Source organism: Quercus suber, unplaced genomic scaffold (genome assembly GCF_002906115.3).
Source record: "Quercus suber isolate HL8 unplaced genomic scaffold, Cork oak 2.0 scaffold_114, whole genome shotgun sequence".
Classification (NCBI taxonomy): domain Eukaryota; kingdom Viridiplantae; phylum Streptophyta; class Magnoliopsida; order Fagales; family Fagaceae; genus Quercus; species Quercus suber.
Genome location: NW_027069579.1, coordinates 567,512 through 587,183, shown reverse-complemented (window position 1 = coordinate 587,183; position 19,672 = coordinate 567,512). Strand labels below are relative to the sequence as shown.

The following is a 19,672-nucleotide window of genomic DNA, read 5'->3' as shown; positions in this document are numbered from 1 at the left end:
ATATATAGAAAATAAATGTAAAAACAGGTATTTAGTAAATTCTGTAACTTATATGTCATTAGACTGCTAAATCCCTGTATATAAAACACTATTGAACCATCTACTCATCAATTATCCATAAACAAGTCATTATTTAAACAGTATTTAAACAATTCATTATTTTTCTTCCTCCAATTTACTTCCCTCTCATTCTCTATATATACTACATTATAATGGTAGTCACAATCATAATAATAGAATCTAGACATGAATACAATTTTAAAAATTGGATAACTCCTAACGAGGAAAAAAGAAATCAGACATGATATTGTATAAACAAGTTAAAATATCATCCATAACAAAGTTACCAACTCCACATCAACCATTCCTATTTAAATGTATAATCAGGATCATGTAGTGTAATTACCACATTTGATTCCATTTAAAGCTTATGAATGCACATAAAAAAGACTTTTCATCAACTACTTAGGATCAAAGGCTCTAGATTGCATCAGATAAAACCTTTATAAAGAGATGGCCAAGAAACTAGTGCCAATACAAGAAAACCATTACACAAAGGTCATTGTACAATGATTGAACTATGGTATACTCAAGTTATTTATACTGTCATTTTTCCTTGTGCAGGGAGGCCGGTTCACAGTACCCGAATACAAGCCTTTAATTCATCTTATGAATTCCAAGTGTCCATTCCCAAGCCGTTAGATTAGGCTAATGCTGCATTCACCCAAAAAAAAAAAAGATTAGGCCAATGCTGCAAATAATGAAAGATAATTATTAGAATTTCTGCTGCCTCTAGTGATAACATCATTTACTTGAATACAGATTTTGATGCTTGAGAATTCCAATACCTGTAAAAAATTAGCAACAAATAATCTGGAAAATGTCCCCTAGGAAAGACTTCACAATTGATGGTTTGCTTATAAACCTTCTATAGCACACTACTTACTAATAAACTGCATAGATGAACATTAACTTTCAGCAGTTTATCCAAGGTGTTACTGCTAAACATAGAACCATTAATAGAACTATTTATGCATTTCCTTCCCACCCAAGATTAGAACCACATTTCATCCTAAAAAGGTTAGAACCAAATATAAATTACACTAGTGAAAAGAGATTACAACACTATAAGCTTTTCCCAGAAAATGTAGTGAGAAAGGTAAAACCCAAAAGCAATGGACAGTTGATATGATAGTTTGGATAATTTTTTTTTTTTTTTTTTTTTTTGAGAATCGGTTGTTAGGAAAAGCTTGATGAATGGGGTTAAAAACTTAAAGCTATTTTCTTTAGGTTACACTGATCAGGGAGACAGTTGACTCATCTAGCAAGTATCCATAAAGTAAACTGGATAATCTATCAAATCCAGCATAGACCAAAAAGCTTATTTGTTGGCTACTTAGATGAGCTCAATCTGGACCAAAGTCTGCTAGTTTTCCTGTTTGCAAACAACTAATCACTGACGTGTTTACTTGTACTACCTTCATTTGCAACCACTTTTTTTCCCCAATCTAATCTTGCATTTTAGTGGTGAAACATAAGGTTCTTGCACCTTTATAACTAACAGTAACGCAGCCATGCTAAAATTGAACTTCTCCAACATGGGAGGCACAGGCCTGATCCATTAGAATGGGCAGACACTACATTGTCAGACAGACAGAATCCAAAGCAAACCTGGAAACTAAGACCAGCATAGATGAGGAGAATCCATAGACTTAGAAAACTAGCCTTCAGAAAAATTAACAGCAAGCATAAAGCCAGGGCACCTTATACCAGCTCAAAGATAATGTGTAGCCAAAAAATATAAAAGCTTGAGGCTGCTATATAAAAGCTACAGTTTTTCAATGCACAGATTAGAAACCCACAAACTGTTCTTTCACTCCAACCAAATGAAGCACAGATAAACACATCACATTCAATCAATTCCCAATCCAAACAAAATAATTAGACATATAAAAGCAGAAAACATTTAGTTAACATCCAATTGCTTCAAAACATGCGGAAGTCACATAAGTACCGATTCACAATGTCAAAGCAAAAATTACAACCATGTTTAAGATAGCAGAAAGCAAAAATTAAAATGAACCAAAAGCAAATAAAAAGGATGACCTGTTTATTCTCTCCCACTGTCTTCATCCGGGCCTGCTTCTTTGATATCAACACTGAAGCTATACTCCTGGTCACAACCCAAATATGAATCACACATGAAATAGAGGGTGTATGGCTTCTTTCCAGCATCTGCAGGAGCAGCAAATTCAAGCTTAACCTTTGCCTTCCTTTGCAGGGAAACTCTCTTGATGGCAAGCAACTGGTTACTTTTGGTATCACCAACAACAAGCCACCACCCTTCTTCTTTGGCCTTTGGATACCTGGGAGCATCAACAGGTCCCACCTCCGTCCTTCCCTCAAGATCTCGCTCAAGGGTGACTTGCAGAGTGATATCCTCCCCAGCCCTCACATTGTCATTCTCAAGCACTTCATATGTCATATCAATATTGGGAAAACGGTTGCAAAATCGTGCAATATCAAGCAACTGCTCATCTGACATCTGCAGCAACTCACGCCTCTCATCATCCTCCATCTCCACCAAATCAAAAACGGTCTCAATATTCTTTCCAGGGTTTTCTTGGCATTTCTTGGCCAACTCCTTTGTGAAGTGGGGAAGCTGTAAAAGCATGGAATCACGCTCCCAAATGCCCTGTGTCACCATTTGGCTGACTTCCATTGCAAGAAGAGCAAGGCTCAGCCAGCCATTGCTTGAAATAACATCAACCATTGCCTGAAGCAATCTACTAGCAGAAAGAAGCACCTCTCGCTGGTCTGATGCTAGGTTCCCACCAACATTTTGCCTTGAAAAGTGGGCCTGAAGAAGTGCATTAGCTTTCACATGTGGATCTGTACATTTGGGATTTTCAAATGAAAACCTCTGGTGATTAATCAGCCTCCTAACCACCTCTTCCTCCCCAGGTCGTATAGGAAGAAGTGCATACTCTGTAGCCGAAGCCAGGATCTCCAGAAGACCCTTCATCTTTGTTTTGGAAGTCAAAGAAGAACTGAAACGCTCTATAGTAGTGTAACTGATGTAATAATATGATGCTATCATGCCCAGATTCAAAGGAGAAAGGTCCATGTCATCCTCAATAGCAACACACTTACTCGATTCCAAATCACTCAATGTGTTCTCTACAAGCTCTGACAGATGATCAGAGAGATGCCTGTGACTAACTCCCTGAAGATTGTAATAGTTGGGATTTTGTGTGAGCCTCCTGTACATAAATGTCCATGTAAGATAATCCACAGCATCTTGCTTGTTCTCAATAATTCCAGCAACAATTTCAGCATTCAGATTATCATGTAGAAAGTGGTGCAAATGGCTTTCAACCGGGAATGCTTCATACAAGAACTTCTTGTAGTACTCTTTACGAGGTGCATGGCAAAGGATGACACATTTCCCAGAATTATCTAACAAAGGTCGACTGGCATGACCCATCATTTGCAACAGATCAGTAACAGGGTAATCAGTGTGTGCATTTTCCCGACCATCATAATATTGCGTTCCCATCACCACCACCAAATGGGCTGACAATGAAACTCCCCAACACATTGAACTGCTCATGACACAAACCTGAATCCACCCAGCCTCAAACAGCTGTGACACAACTTCTTGATCCAACTTAGTTAAGCCCTCATGCAAGTAGCCCACTCCATGACGTAAAGTGGCTTTCAACATTTCATCATTAATTTTGTCAATGAAAGGCTTGAGTTCTTCAGGAGTCTGCAATAAAAATGACTTACTGCCATCACCAGCCACATATGTCATCAGATCCACAGCAGTGAGTCGGACATGCTTCCTTGTTGGAACAAAAACAAGAGCAGGCTTCCCATTTTTGGCATGTTGAACAATCGCAGTGTATGTTGGTTTTGTCATTGCTTGCATCCTGGCTTCAAAATTAGCTATATCTACCCCTTGAATGTGTATTTCCAATGGCACTGGACGGACACCAGGAGGAAAGTTGAAAAGGCCATGAGCAGTAGCACCAATCCATTCCCCAAGATCCTTTGCATTTGCAAGAGAAGTTGACAGAGCCACAATTCGTATCTTGTTCTCAACTTGGCTTGCAATATACCTCATCCGAGAAACACCCACCTCCAAGATGGGACCACCTTGACCCCCAATCAAGTGGAGTTCATCAACGATGAAAAGGCTGACCTGTTGAACATGTTTTCTCTGTTTCCAGCGGCGTGACAAAGCATCCCATTTCTCAGGAGTACTGATTATTATCTGACCCTTCTCAAGAAGTTTCAAATCTGTAGCAGTCTCCCCCGTTAATTCAACCACCCGCATTTTAAGACCACCCTTACCAAACTTCCTCTCCCAATTGCGATACCGTTCCTTGGCCAGTGCTTCAAGAGGTGCAATATATACAACACGCATAACACTCTCAGGTCCTTTTTGATAGTTCCTCAGGATAGCAAACTCTGCACATATGGTCTTCCCACTTCCTGTTGGTGCAGCAACCAAGACATTGTCATCAGTATTATACAAAACAGTGAATACCTGCGTCTGAACAGGATTAAAATGCTTAAAATCCTTATAAAGAGCTTCATATGCTGGATTCCTTAAGGCTGTCACAGGCAGCGGTTGCAAGTCCAATAGCTCTGTCGGTGGAGGATACTTTTCTGGCAAGATGAGGTGCCTGAAAGAAACAGGTAAAACAGTTTGTGACCCAAGCCATCTATCTGACACAACACGGATGAAGTACTGAGGTGGCAATGGTTCATAAATTGGCACTGTGAAATTCAAAGTGTGATCTTCATCAATATACTGCTTCTTCAGCATAAAATATTCATGATGAAGAATGTATTCACCATCATTATCCTCTACAATCACCCAAAATGGCTCCACATATCCATGAACTTTGTCCTCCCACTGAAAGTCCGGTGTTATTGTGAGCTCAACCCTCAAAACAGTGCGAGTAATTGGCTGAACATGCGCTGCAAGGTTAAGCTTAGGGAATTGATGGATGAACTTGTGAAGCGTTCTTCCCATCTTTGGGATGCGAATAAGCTCCCCTATCTCCTGTGATGAAAGGTCATAATACCTATCCCAGGCCAAATCCTTCTTCTCCAACTTCATCAAAATATCATTTGGGATTCCATGGAATTGGCGAAGAGGTGTTTGGACACTCCACATCCTCCTGTTAACCATTTTGCATAAGTTTAAAGCCTTCTCAGCCAATTGAGCCCAACCACGTTTCAAGACAATCTCAAAAAGAGCTCGCATAAGACGTCCCGCACTCTGAACAAGAAGACGGAAACAAATAAGCAAACACAGACAAAGAAGCTCAACCAAAGAACAAACAGAAGTCAAAAGAAACAAAGGAAACACTAGAGCTAACTATAAACAAAAGGGAAAATATGAAAAATAAGTAAACAATATATAAACAAACCTGAGTTATGAACACCATGTCAGATGTTAATGAAAGGCCTTCAAGCTTCAACTGTGAAATATATGCTTGCAGCAAAACATTAATCTTGGCACTAGGCTCTTCCAAGCTTTCCTTGATAGGAATAGGAACACGATCTAAAAGCTTTGCAAGTTCCATCTTCTCATCTTGTCTCACTGTAACATATTTGAATTCTTCACTGAGTGAGAACAACCGACAAAGCTCAATATCCCCCATAGTGGGCTTCAAATGCTCGTTATACGTGGATATCGTCCCATGAGTAATATAGTAGTAGCTAGCAATGCGACCCAAGTCCGTTACCTGGAAATATCCACTTTTTCTATCATACTTCACCAAATTATTTTTGTCCAATATGGTTGCAGCAGAATGGATCTGTACCCAAAAAAATAAAATGAGACAACTGTGATGGATACAATCACAAGCAGTATATGAAGAGGTAAACTGATAAATTACAAAAGTTAAAAAGTACAGCAAAGCACTAATATGAACTATAAACAAAATTTCGTAAGAATGCCATCATAACAGAACAACCAGATCTAAAATATAATGTGGACATAGCAGAATGCCTCGCATACCCACAGAAAAGATGTGGAATAAAACATATCAACTTACACAACATATACTTTAACCTTGTCCCAGTTAAATCATCAAACATAAATATTTGTATAACAGTAATTAGTCTCAAATTTGTGCACACTTGTTATACCAAGCATAAAAGGAAGAAAGTTTACCAGTATCACATAACTGGGACATGAATTAAACAAAATGCAATCCAATGCTAAAAGGAAATATTCTTCATCCACACCCAGCTCAACAGCATACATTGCACTATGTGTTTGCAGGCATTACAATTTATATATAACAAAGTACCTACTGTTCTTTAACTTCAACCAACTTAGATAATAAAAAATTAAAGGGTGGAAATTTTCTAACATTTAGTGAAATATCATAGCATCCATGTAACCAACAAAACTGCATTTTTTTTTCTCTGGGTATTGGGGACCCCACAACCACTCCACAACACCCTCCACACCCCCCCCCCCTCCCTTTTCTGTGGGGTGGGTGGGTGTTGGAACTTTGAAGGTCACAGCCAAAGAAATTAAAGGCGCCAGAGACAGCAGCAGAAATCAGATAAAATGAGAAAGACAACAAAAGATGCAATGAAATGCAAAACAAGAGAAAATGATGCTTACCAAATCAGCCCTCCGCTCTTCCAAAAACTTATCTCTATCAATAATATCATGCGGTAAACCATATAGCGTAGGGTTCCGCACCATACGGACAAACAAGTACGTGTACCCAATCCAATTACAGGCTTCTCTAGCATTTTGAACAGTTCCGAGAACAATTTCTGCATTCAATTGATCAGCCAATTTTGACACAAACTGACTTTCAATGGGGAGCTGTTGATTCATTAGAGAAAGATAATATTGAAGTTCACTATGACCAGTAATGATTATGCCCTCCCCATAAGAATCATACTGGGGCCTTCCTGCACGACCCAGCATCTGCATAACATCCAGAGGACTAAGTTCAGTCCATGCTCCCTTTTCTGGATTATAAATCTGGGTCCCCTTAATAATCACTGAGTGAGCAGGCAAATTCACACCCCAAGCAAGTGTCGCAGTAGAAACCAAAACTTGCACATGCCCATCAGAAAACAACTCCTCAACAAGCTGGCGGTCAGCCCTTGCCAACCCAGCATGATGAATTGCAAAACCATATGGCAATAGATCTTTAAGTTCATTGCTCTTGACCAGATCAGTTTGAGAGTGGAGAATCTCACGACTTGCACTGTCCTCTTTCAAAAATCTACCAAGAGTATCATTAGCAAGAGCAGTATCTCGTATGGCACGGGCTGTTTTGGCTGTTTCCTTCCTTGAGTGGACAAAAATTAGTATTTGATGCTTCCCTGCCACTGCCATTACCTTTTCATAACAGACATCATTCATCAACTGGAACCTCTGCAGTGGCTTCTTCACTGTGATTCCAATATACTGCTGAGAAAGAGGGACAGGTCTGTAACTATTGTCAAAGTGGAACAATCCTCCTTTCTTGGTATCAACCCGTAAGAACAACGCCACATCTTCATAATTAGGTAGTGTAGCAGATAGCCCAACCAACCGAATATGCTCATTTGTAGTTTCAATCTGTCTAACAGTTCTAGCAACAACACTTTCTAGCACAGGTCCTCTGTTATCATGAAGAAGATGAATCTCATCAATGATAAGAAGTTTCACAAGTTGTGTATAAGTTCGATCACCTGACTTCCTGGTAATGATATCCCACTTCTCAGGAGTTGTGACAATAATTTGAGTTTCTTCAATTTGTTGGCGAGTCAATGACTGGTCTCCACTTAGCTCCCTGACTTTAACATCATAATACTGCAAACGATTAGATAAATTTCCAACAACTTCAGCGACAAGAGCTTTCATAGGTGCAACATATACAATCTTATAATCACTATGGTTAAATGAACCATCTGAATTCCTGTTCAATGCTATCTGCTGAAGTATGGTGAGCACTGCAACATTAGTTTTCCCTGCCCCAGTGGGAGCACATAAGAGGATATTGTCAGCTTTAAAAAGGGCAGTCTCATAGACTTTACTCTGTACCCTGTTCAACTCCTTCATTCCTTTGAAAGCTGGTTGTGCCCAGTCTGGCATGTCAGATATTTTTATAAGTTTCTCATTTGGATCAAATGGCTTTGGCTTCAATGCAGGCACATGAATTTCTTCATATCCCTTGCTAGAATGCCTATAAGATCCATCCGGAAGCTCAGTCTTTTTTGAAGCCACCAAACGACCACCTTGTTCAAAAGCAATACTGTCAAGATCAAGCAACTGGCGCTGGCCCCAAACACTGTCCGCATCTCTATCAACAATCCCTATCCTACCTTTGTCGCCATCTCCACCACTCTCATCCTTCAAACGACGAGCCTCTTCTCTAATACTCTTCTCCAAGTTCTTTTGCCTTTCTTTTGCAGTAGCCCTCGTGGCATGCAACTGATCCACAATTGCCACCAATTCCGGCCCCAAACCCATCATTTCCTCCTCAATCTTCTTCTTTTGTTCTTCATCTTCGGCCCTTGCCAAGCGGGTACACCACACAATCTTAAGCCGGTTCCTCAACAGAATCTTAATAAGGCTAAATTTATCGAACTGAAGAAGCAACAACAGCTTCGACTCAACTTCCCTGTCATCACCTTCAGCTAGTATCTTAAGCACATCTTCTGCAAGAATTTGGCATTGTTGCGGATCAATCTGTTTTTGAAATGCTTCAGAAATCTTTCCTTGAAGCCAATAAGCACCAATGCTTAGAACATTAAGGTTCATTCCCCCATTTGCTTCCTGCATATCATCATCATCATCAATCCCACCCCCCATTTGCATAGCCCCAGAATTACTGGCTTCCACCACATCATCTTCCTCCTCTTCATCTTCTTGCACCATATCAAGATCACTCTCCTCATCCTCCTCCTCATTTTCTTCAAACTCAACCGCAACACCCACATCATCGTCAAGACCATCATCACCATTAGCAGCAGCTGCAGCAGTCCCAGCCACATCACCACCCCCATCTTGGTAATCAGTAATAAGCCTTCCAATCGATACCAACTGATCAAAAACAGCATTCGGTACAGAATTCAAAAGCTTCTCAATCTCCTTCTTCTTGTCAGGGTTCTTAAGTGTCTCATTCTTTAGTACAGCTAATATCTCATCAGCAGCACCACTAACAATACTAAGTGGCTGCCCACCCAACTGTTGCTGAATTACGCTAAGCATAGCCTCATAGGCAGCCCTCGTTTCCTTCGTCTTGGGCTGGTAAACACCTTCCTCCGATGAATTCAATACACTCTCTTCTTGAAGGCGGCGACGCTTGCTCTGGCGACTAGGTGGAGGCTCAGCAAGCGGGTCACGCTCCTTCTTCTTCTTTGATTTCTTAAGCTTCTCATCCAATTCTGGGGGTTTCCCCCGGTATGCTCTGTCACCAAAGCTCCTGGGGTCAATCTTTCCCCATAGAGATTCGGGCTCTCCCGTGGGCTCATGAGTGTCACGTGGACGAGAGTCAGTAGTCAAGACCAGACTCGAGTTGGCTCGATACTCATACTGCTTATGCCTGGCGTGTGCTTCAGCACCACCGCCCAAATGTGCCATTTCCAAACCTACTCTTCTATCCAAAACAAAATCTCACACCCCCTAAAATTCAAGCGGGTCACGCTCCTTCTTCTTCTTTGATTTCTTAAGCTTCTCATCCAATTCTGGGGGTTTCCCCCGGTATGCTCTGTCACCAAAGCTCCTGGGGTCAATCTTTCCCCATAGAGATTCGGGCTCTCCCGTGGGCTCATGAGTGTCACGTGGACGAGAGTCAGTAGTCAAGACCAGACTCGAGTTGGCTCGATACTCATACTGCTTATGCCTGGCGTGTGCTTCAGCACCACCGCCCAAATGTGCCATTTCCAAACCTACTCTTCTATCCAAAACAAAATCTCACACCCCCTAAAATAAAAAAATAAAAAAAAATCCAAAACAACAAGTGTATTAGCCCCTAGGCTTTTCGGGTCTAAACAAATCTCAACAAAGTAACAGCAATGGAATACAACATCATTAGAGTAATGGGTCTAACAAATTAATCACTAAACCCTAATTAGAAATTGGGTTATTATTAGAAGGTTCAAATTTTTACCGTTAAACCCTAAACCTTAGACTGAAACGAAAACAGTGATATTGAAATTAAGAAAGACCCAGAAGTTAAAATCAGAGCAGAATGTGAAAAAGGGGTTGATTCTAACAATAAGGCTCAAATAGAGAGAAACCCTAGGTTGCTGGAACAGATTTTTTTTTTTTTTTTAAAAACCCTAATTTGATAGATAAACATAAACCCAAATCAAGTATGAATGTAAAGAAAACAGAGTGAGAAAGAGAGAGAGTGAGACGACTTACAATGCACAGCTTGTTCTTCCTCTTTGTTACGATGAGAAGTAGCAGGCTGAGACTGTGTGTCTGTGAGAAACAGAGAGAGAACACTATTAAAATGCGAATGATGTTTGTTTTTGTGGCTTCGTCTAGAAATGTTAACATAGTCAATAGGCGGTTTTCGTTATTCTTAGCTAAACCGACCTTTTACCTAGGTTCGGCCTTATGGGCTTTATTGGGGTTTAGGACTATGGGGCCATAAGGCCCAAAAATCTCAGATTACAAACTCAGATTCATGATCATACATCCGCAAAAGCTAAACGAAAAAAAAAAAAAAAAACTATATAGACCCATTTTGATACAAAACTTAAATTAGAAAATACCCACAGATTCACAAATGACCATACCCAAAACCCCACATTTGAAAAACCCAAATAAAAAATCATCGAATCCTCATCACTATAAGAGAACCCAATCCTAAATTCACCAAAACCCAAATCCAAACAAAAACCCAAACCGAAACAGAAGCAAGAATACAAACTTTTTTCTTACATTGCCGACAGGGGCGGCCTAATAAATTTGGAGACCTAAGGTGATATATTTAAATGAGGTCTTTTTTGATGAATGGGCATTTTTGTTATCACTTAAATAATATTTAACTAGTATTTAATATCATAATTTTTTTATAATAAAAATTCATTATTTTTATTTTGTAATATGCTTTTTTTTTTTTAAATACTAAAGTTATAACAAATTTTACTAAAAAAACCTTACAAATGATATAGTAATGAATGTGATTAGTGAAACTTAAAGAAGATAATAAATAAGTATTTGAATGAATGATGTTAGAGATATTATAAATTTTACAACATGAAGCTTACAAAGATGTATCAACAATCACAAAAAAAAAAAAAAAAAAAATGCATTTTATAGGTTGTTGACGTTCACAATCATATTAAATTATTAACTGTCACATTAATTTGTAAAGGTTTTCAAGTAAAATTAATAATATTTCTAACATTTTTCTATCTGAATTATTTCTTGCAATTAATACACATATATTTGTAAGATTCATATATTTAAAGTTGTATTATCTCTAGCGTTACCCAGTTCTTTAATACTTCTTAAAAGTAGAGAAAAAATGTAAAACTATTTTTTTCCTAATATCTCCAAAAAAATTATTTTAAAAAATATATATAAATCAATTTTTGCCCCAAAATTTGGGGCCTTTCTCTAGTAGGGGGCCCTTGGTGATGGCCTAAGTGGCCTAGGCCTAGGGTCGGCCCTGATTGCTAAGGAACACCAAAGCTAGTGTGGGTAGCTCTCAATCAAAGCCTTCAATGAGGAACAACAGCAACAGTGGTGAGGAGAAGCTTGAAAATCCTTAGCCAACTGTCTTCATGGCACTTATTCAAGAGAGAGAGAGTGCAAGATCTTAACGGGGGAAGTAAGAAACAATGATAGGAGTTCCAGATGATTTTTTTGACTTCTTGGAAATCTGTGAGATAGGTGCTTGATCTTGTTAACTAAACCCCTTGAAAGTTGAAACTTGAAAGGTGAAGTATCTAAAGCGAATAGCTAAGCTAAGCAAAGGAGTTAATGGGTTGGTGATTGATGGAATTTGAGATGAAAGTATATAGTTGTGCTCTATCTCTCTCTCTCTCTCTATCATCTGATGCTCTCTCTCTCATATATATATGGCCCCTATAAAATTTTAAAAATATTTTAATACTATATATAAATGTTTAACATTTTAATTATTAGTCTACAAAAATAAGACTTGGCCCTCTCAAATATTTGATCTAGCCTAGTGATGCTCTTAGAAAAATTGTCCAATTGATCTAGTAGTTATATAGAAAATTTTTTTTTTTCACAATAATTTTTTATTATAAAATATGTTATTGTGTCTGATAAAGTTTTGAATCATTTATGTCTTTGAATATTTCATTAGTTCAATTGAATTTTTTTTTACTCACTTTGGTAGACAATTTGGTAACTTATATTAAAAATGAAAACTTTAAAGATTCAGTATAAAGGATACTAAGTTATGTATGTGTACAGAGGTATGTGTTTGTGCATGTTTATGAAAGTTAGTATAAGCTAATAAATTAGTATCATAAGTTGGCATCCCAAACAAAAATTTCTGACTACGCCCTTGTATATATATATACTAGCTTGTAACACCTATGCACAAGGTTTTCAGATCTGGATCATTCATTGAACCGTAAAAGGGAGAGGTTCAAGGTTTTTGAGGTCGAACCGAGGTCGAGCTGGGGTCGAACCGTGATGACGTCATAATTAATTTAATAATTAATTAAAGCCTAAATATAGATATTAAATTTATAAAACTAGCAAAATTGACTAATATATCTATATATGTAAGGGATTAATGATTTTCAAGCATATATTTAATAATTAAATAAGAAAGTTAATAAAATAAAATAATAACCATGAAAACATTAAAATTTATGATTAATTTTTGAAGTAAAGTTGAATATCTTTGAAGGATTATGTAGGGTCAATTTTTGTAGCTCAAGCCCACGAAATGTGGAGTATGAGCCCAATGAACCCAAGATAATGAATTTGTAGAGCGTGGGTGAAAGAACTGGGTCGGATATGAATTAAACAAAAGTTGGTTATAGTATTGGCGAATAATCTAACATGCAATCACGTAAAAACAATGGTAGACCTAGTGTCCGAAGAGGAATTATATTGAATGAAATTAGGATACAAGTTTCAGAGCTACAGTGAAGTTATTTTTTTGTTCTTCTCTCTCTTTTTTCCTCCTCCTTCTGTCAGGAGCTCTTCTTCTTTATATAGCCTTTTTCCCAATCATCCCTATCGTCCACTTGTCCTCCATCTGCTTATATACTTGAGTATAGGTCACATCAAGCATCTTCTCTAGCTTTTTGGGAGTGGCGGTAGTTGAGGTTGCACTATTCAGGGGTCTTCTCCACATAAATGCGGCTAGAAAAGTTGCTGCAGGGCATTAAATACGGTGGTAGCAGCTTTTCCTTGAGATATTTTTTCATCCTTATCATCCCCAGGTGTGCCCAGAACTTATCTTTGTCACCAAAATCACCAGGAAGGATATTCGGGCATTCTGTACGTTTATTTGATCAGAATTATTCGTATCCGAGGAGTAAAACCTCCTTGGACAAATGGTGACCTCTTCGGATTGTATTCTTCCACCATCTCTGGGTTGGTTGCTCTCAGATGAACTATATCCCAACCCGTTACTACTCTTCGGACATAAAGTAATCTCAAAAACAGGGCCCCAGGCCCAATTGGTAGATCTGAGATTTTACCCCCCACAGATTATAATTATAATTTTTTTTTTATTCCTTGTAAGAGATGGATAATTTAATTAAGTAGAATAAAATTGTGTTAAGTTGTTTTTATAAAAAAATAATAAATAAATAAATAAATTGCTAAGGGGTTGGACCACACGGTTCTCACCGGTTCGTGCGGTCCAACCCTGGTTTTAGGGGTTCATAGAATTAACAAAAAATCCGGTTCTTTAAACTTGAAAAATCGGTTTTCATCCCGGTTTCCAGTTTTCACAGTTCGACCTCCCGGTTCGGTCCGGTTCTGAGAACCAGGCCTATGCATATGTATAGATATACTTAAAAGATATACATTAAGATGTATAGTATAATTCTTACATATATAATTTCAATATTATTAACAATCATTCTTTCTTTTTTCTTTTCTTTTTTGATAAGCATTCTTTTTTCTTTTTTTTTAACTCTTTAAAAAATCTTGTAAGAACATTATTAGGTAGAAAATGTAAATTGTCTATTTTTTGAAATTTTTTTATGTTCATTAATTTTAAACTCTTTAGTTTTTTTACGCAATAACTCACTTAGATTGATATTTATGATGTGGTCCCACATTTGACTCCAAAATTAAGAAATAAAACTCTCTCTAAAAATAAATAATTTAGGAAACATGGTGCAAAATAAATAACAAGATAAATTTTTAGCAAAAAAAAGGTATGTTTTGGTTTATTTGCTTTGAAAGAGTAGTGCACTTCTCTCCAAGAATCCTGTAGGATTATTTATCAGCTTGTTTATTTTAGACAAAATATATATTCATTGTCTAAAAGTAAAGTCATACTTATGAGATGAGTTCAAGTTACACCTAGTGTAACTCTAAAAAGTTACATATTTTCTAAACTATTAGATTTAAGTAGATCCAACGGTCAAAAAAATGTACTCATTAATGCTGATATTTTGATAAGGATCTCATTTATTATTCTTATTTATAACATTCCATACCTATCTCTAATCCCAAAAATAGGTATATTTTTCTCTCCGCTCTCTCTTTCTCATCCACTACACTTTTCTCACTCCTCCATTGCTCTTCCACCTCCATTTTCATAAGGTTCTACCTCTACAACCACATAGAATCTAATGAATCACAAACTTGAACTAATTAAACATAAGGCTGAAGTAAATAACTTGTACTTTATTAGAACTATTAAACCAAAATATTTGATTTCCATGAAACAAATTACAAAAATTAAACTCAAATAACGTGGAGGATGAAGATGGGTTTGAATATTCCAATATTATGGACTTATGGTTATATAGAATTGAATGGAAGATTCGTGTGAAACAATTTGGGCTTTAAAGATTAGTACACCTGGGTCAACAAAGTCACAGGCGTCGTTGACATTTGTGATTATTGGTTGATTCAAACAGATTTTGAGTTTAATAGTTCTAATAAACTACAAGATTAGTCCTCTATCTTCACCCTCCACGTTATTTGACTTTAATTTTTGTTAATTTGTTTCACGGAAATCAAAGATTTTGGTTTAATAGTTCTAATAAACTACAAAATCCGAACAGATTTTCCCCAAAGCTTGTGAAGAATTTCAACAAGGAATATATATTTTCCAATGCATGCATTCACTTCATTTGTTCTCTGCAAAAGGTTAGTTTCAATTTTTAAGTTATTTACTTCAGCCTTATGTTTAATTAGTTCGAGTTTTTGATTCATCAGATTTTATATGGCTGTGGAGGTGGAACCTTATGAAAATGGAGGTGGAAGAGCAATGGAGGAGAGAGAAACGTGTAGTGGATGAGAAAGAGAGCAAAGAGAAAAATATACCTATTTTTGAGATTAGAAGTAGGTATGGAATGTTATAAATAAGGATAATAAATGAGATCCTTATAAGAATATCAGCATTAATAAGTGCATTTTTTTTACCATTGGATTTACTTAAATCCAATGGTTTAAGTAATAAGCTTGCCTTTTTCAAAAAGGATATTATTATTAATAAGTGCACCAAAGACACACGCTAAGTAGTAATAAAAATTCTTCTAACAAAAATAGAGAATACTAAATATTAAAAGAAAAAGTTAACAGAAGCTTTAAACATTTTAAAAGAAAAAGTTAGCAGTTGAAATTTTGAACTCTAAACGTTTTTGATGTAAATATTAGAAAGTGCCAGCTTTTTTTTTATTTTTTTTTGGAGAAATATCTGAAAGTGTCAGTTGAGTTACAATGCCGAACGGATTTTTATGTGTATCTTTCAAAATCCATCGAGTTTGATGAAAATATCATCCTGTCTTTTAAAAAAAAAAAATTGTAAAAGGTGAGTGAAATTTTATAGAGCATATAGATATGTAGATATTACCCTCTTATTAAATGAGTTTTGCATTTGGCATTCCTTGAGCATACAAATTATAGATATTCTATATACGTGGATCTAGTTTTATTTATTTTTCTTTTTGCATAAACCAAGACGGAGGTATCATTGTGTGGGGGGGTGTGGGGGGAGGGGGGAATTGCCCCCCCAAAATTAAAAAAAAAAAAAATTTATTATATATGTGTGAGCCTGAAGACCGAGGAAGGGGTCATTGAGTTGTTGTCATTATTATTAAGGCATTATAATCTTGAAGAGGGAATCCACCCGAGGAGGGGAAGAGACAAAAGACCTTTGGGAAATTCAGTTGGGAAGGACAGGGTGTGGAGAGAGTCCTAGAAAGTAAGGGAAGTTTCAATGAGAAGTAGCTTATTGCCTTTGCATTAAATGGCTTGCAACAGCTTTATCAGCTGCATTGATGAAAAAGTGACCTGAACAGTAGAGTTCACAGCTAAGCAGCTCATTCTACCACCTTCATCAGAAGTTTAAAGAGACAAGTGTCATGATGAGAATTTAGATAGGTGAAGATGAAGGGCCAAGATGTGAAACACTGAGAAGTATATAAGGGAAGGAAAATTCTAGATAAAGGGGATCCAAAAAAAAGTATCAGGAGGATTGGAATTAGAACAAAAGCATTGAGAGAAGAACTTGAATAGTGTATTATTCTAGGTATCATTTGCCTCCTCGGGTAGGCGTGTAACCAGCGAGATATATAGATAATTTGTGATCCTTAATCTTTCCTTCCTTATTTCTATCTTCGGGCTAAGCCCTTCCTTCTGTTTGACCCACTCTCTTTCAAATATCTATTGACTTGGGCCTAGTTGAACTACACAAACCTCACTGTTTTAAATGGGCCTAAGCTGTTTGATTTTTAAGTCCTTACAATATATATGTGTATTAATTTTAGCAATTTTAATCTATAAAATTACATTTTGTTTCCCTTAAACAATATTATTGATTCTTAAACAATATTATTGATTCTTTTAAACTTAATGTTATACTTATAAACTTTTTTACAACATTTTTATAGATTGTTTTGTAGCAAATTCTTATTGGTTTGCATAATGAGCCCACTATTTATTTAATTTTTTTACCTACCAATAACCACTTATCACATCATTAATTTATAAAAAAGCTAGTAAAACTAAAAAATAGCACAACACCAAAAATTACTGTAAAACTAAAAAAAAATTAAGCTCAACTAATGAATTTTATCCAAAATAAATAACCCCGCCCTTTAAAAAATTCTAAACAAAAATAATTTTGCTCTTACCCAAAAAAAAAAAAAATAATAATAATTTCAATAGCTAAGCCTAAGTAGTAGCAAAGTCAGAAGTTAAAACTACCGTACGCAACCAACAATAAAGTCACCCCCTAACTCATAGTTCTGGCTCCGTTCCTGGCATAAACCTAGGTCCAAACGAACCTAGTTTTATTGAAGCACTCTTATACAAAAAATCAAATTGTTCTAGCAGGAATCACAAAACACATGAAACCTGGGTAATAAACTTTTCTTAATTCAAAATCTTCTTGAACCACTTGGCTGAATTTTTAGGATATCTTTTCAGCCTATCCTTGCAATCTACATAGACTAACCCAATGCGAACAGTGTAACCATCGGCCCATTCAAAGTTGTCCAATAGTGACCAAGCAAAGTATCCCTTTACATTGACTCCATTCCTACCAAAATCCAAAGTCCAAACATTCAAATCTGTCATTATATTGTACACAAATAATAAAATCGTTTAGAAGGATTAATTATGTTAAAAGACTCACATTATAGCACTTCGTACAAAAGAAAGATGACTAGTGTGGTAGTCAATTCTGCTGTAGTCCTCAAGTGATATAGAACCATTATTAAACTCACTGACTCCTGAAAAACCAAAACAAAAGAAGAAGAAGAAGAGATTACATATAGTGATTGAATGTATCACTATGGATGACATGTAGAGTAGATGATCTCATGTAGTTAGATATACCATTCTCAGTGATATAGATGATTGGGTTGTTGTACTTATTCTTTGTGTAGAGTAATAGATCTTGAATTCCTTGTGGATAAATATTAATCCAGTCAGAAGACCACTGCAGAGTCAATTACAATGCAAATCATTATACTCTAATTCAATACATTGACACTAATGTATTTCTCTCTTTGTACAGGTGCAGAATCATGATTAAAATTGACTTTAGAAGAAGAATGATTTTTTTTTTTTTTTTTTTTTTTGAGGTGAAGGAGGAATAATGACAGGTCTTTTGATCTCAACATTGAAGGGAGAGATAGTCCATGCTTGCTTGTAGTTGTAGGATATAGTATTCTAGATGTAGATGCTCAATGTAGATGTAGATATATACATCAAGGAAAACAAAAATGCACAAGAGAGAGTTTATATTTTGACTATCGGGAAAGTTATTTTATTTTATTTTATTTTTTGAGAGAGTTTCAACCTATAGCTTCTGCTCCTGATAATAGCTCTTTTATCATCAAACTAAGACACCAGTCGGTTTTTGGTGTAGGCAAAGATTAAACCCCAGGTCTCTTATTCAATTATCGAGACTTTACCAGTTAAGTTAATTAGAACCTACTTTATTTTTTTTATGATAGGTAAGAGGAAAGTTACTAGTAAAAGTATTAGTTACTGTCATTGTTGTTGTCTGATTCTTTGTATTTTTCATAGACATTCCCAAAGTATAATAAATGAGTTGAAAAAAAAAAAAAAAACACTTGTGTATAAGAAAGGAGCTGTAAAAGAATTCATACCTTTGGACCAATGGGAATCCCATTTCGCTCATCTATCAAAAACATATTATATTTCAACTTAATTAACATAGTATAATTTTTTGTCCCAAAAAACTAGAAAAAGAGAGTAAACTAATTCAAATACAACGAACTTCATTGGTAAAACGAACCTGTGTTGTTAATTCAAGAGTCTTTGAAGTAGCTAGGTGGTTGGTTTTCACAAGGAACATCTTTAGCATAATTGATACTATAATAGTTTATACCAATGAAATCAAAAGACCCTTTAACCATAGAAGATTGCTCTCTAGAAAATTGTGGCAATCTTTCATGGACATGGGCAACCATTTCAGCTGGGTAATGACCAGAATTTAGTGGTTCCATAAACCTAGAAAAGTTATAAAAGATCTACAATTAGCTGCGTTCTCAAAATTTTGAACAATAATATTTATTTATTTTCTGGTTTGCGTTCATATGTAGTTTCTTAAACACCAAAGACTAATTAAGCATAACCCTCTTTCTGAAAAAAATAAATTAAAAAAAAAACCAATTAATTAGAAGGGTAAAAATTGTCAATGTGCATTTGGATTAACTGTTTTTTTGTTAGTTTATTATAGATAAATTGAATTTCAATTTTGTATTTCAAAATTGTTGTTTGGTTGTATATCCTATTTTGTACCTACAAAAAAAAAAAAAAAAAAAAAAAAATTCCTCTCAATCTAAAGTCAGTTGAGAGATGACATAAAATTATTTTCCTGTTCTGATTTTTATTAGCTTATTGTTTATTTATAATTATTAAAGCCTCATTTCTTTTGAAAAAATGAAAAATAAATTTACTATTCTCAGGAGAAATTTTTTTTCCAAAACACAAATTTTAAATAATCTCAGAAAACTACTTACCAAT

At 36.0% G+C, this 19,672-nt stretch overlaps 1 protein-coding gene and 1 long non-coding RNA gene across 3 annotated transcripts; both read right to left on the bottom strand.

The window, feature by feature from the left end:
• Positions 1–284: 284 nt before the first annotated feature.
• Positions 285–9,659, bottom strand: LOC111988552 (DExH-box ATP-dependent RNA helicase DExH12). 2 transcript variants are annotated; one of them, XR_010629775.1, is made up of 5 exons: positions 6,659–9,659; positions 5,448–5,837; positions 2,107–5,296; positions 849–953; positions 285–714 (listed from the first exon to the last, which is right to left on the bottom strand). XR_010629775.1 is itself a non-coding variant. In XM_024020348.2 (4 exons), exons 1-3 carry the CDS (start codon positions 9,620–9,622, stop codon positions 2,111–2,113), a joined length of 6,540 nt encoding a protein of 2,179 aa, XP_023876116.2. In that variant the 5' UTR covers positions 9,623–9,659; the 3' UTR covers positions 285–714; positions 2,107–2,110. The 2 variants fall into 2 exon arrangements, 1 of the variants encoding a protein (XP_023876116.2); XM_024020348.2 differs by lacking the exon at positions 849–953.
• A 61-nt stretch (positions 9,660–9,720) lies between these two features.
• On the bottom strand, positions 9,721–10,547 carry LOC136068421 (uncharacterized). Its single transcript, XR_010629774.1, has 2 exons — positions 10,409–10,547; positions 9,721–9,964 (listed from the first exon to the last, which is right to left on the bottom strand). It is a non-coding gene; the product is annotated as an uncharacterized LOC136068421 (long non-coding RNA).
• Between the last annotated feature and the right edge of the window lie 9,125 nt (positions 10,548–19,672).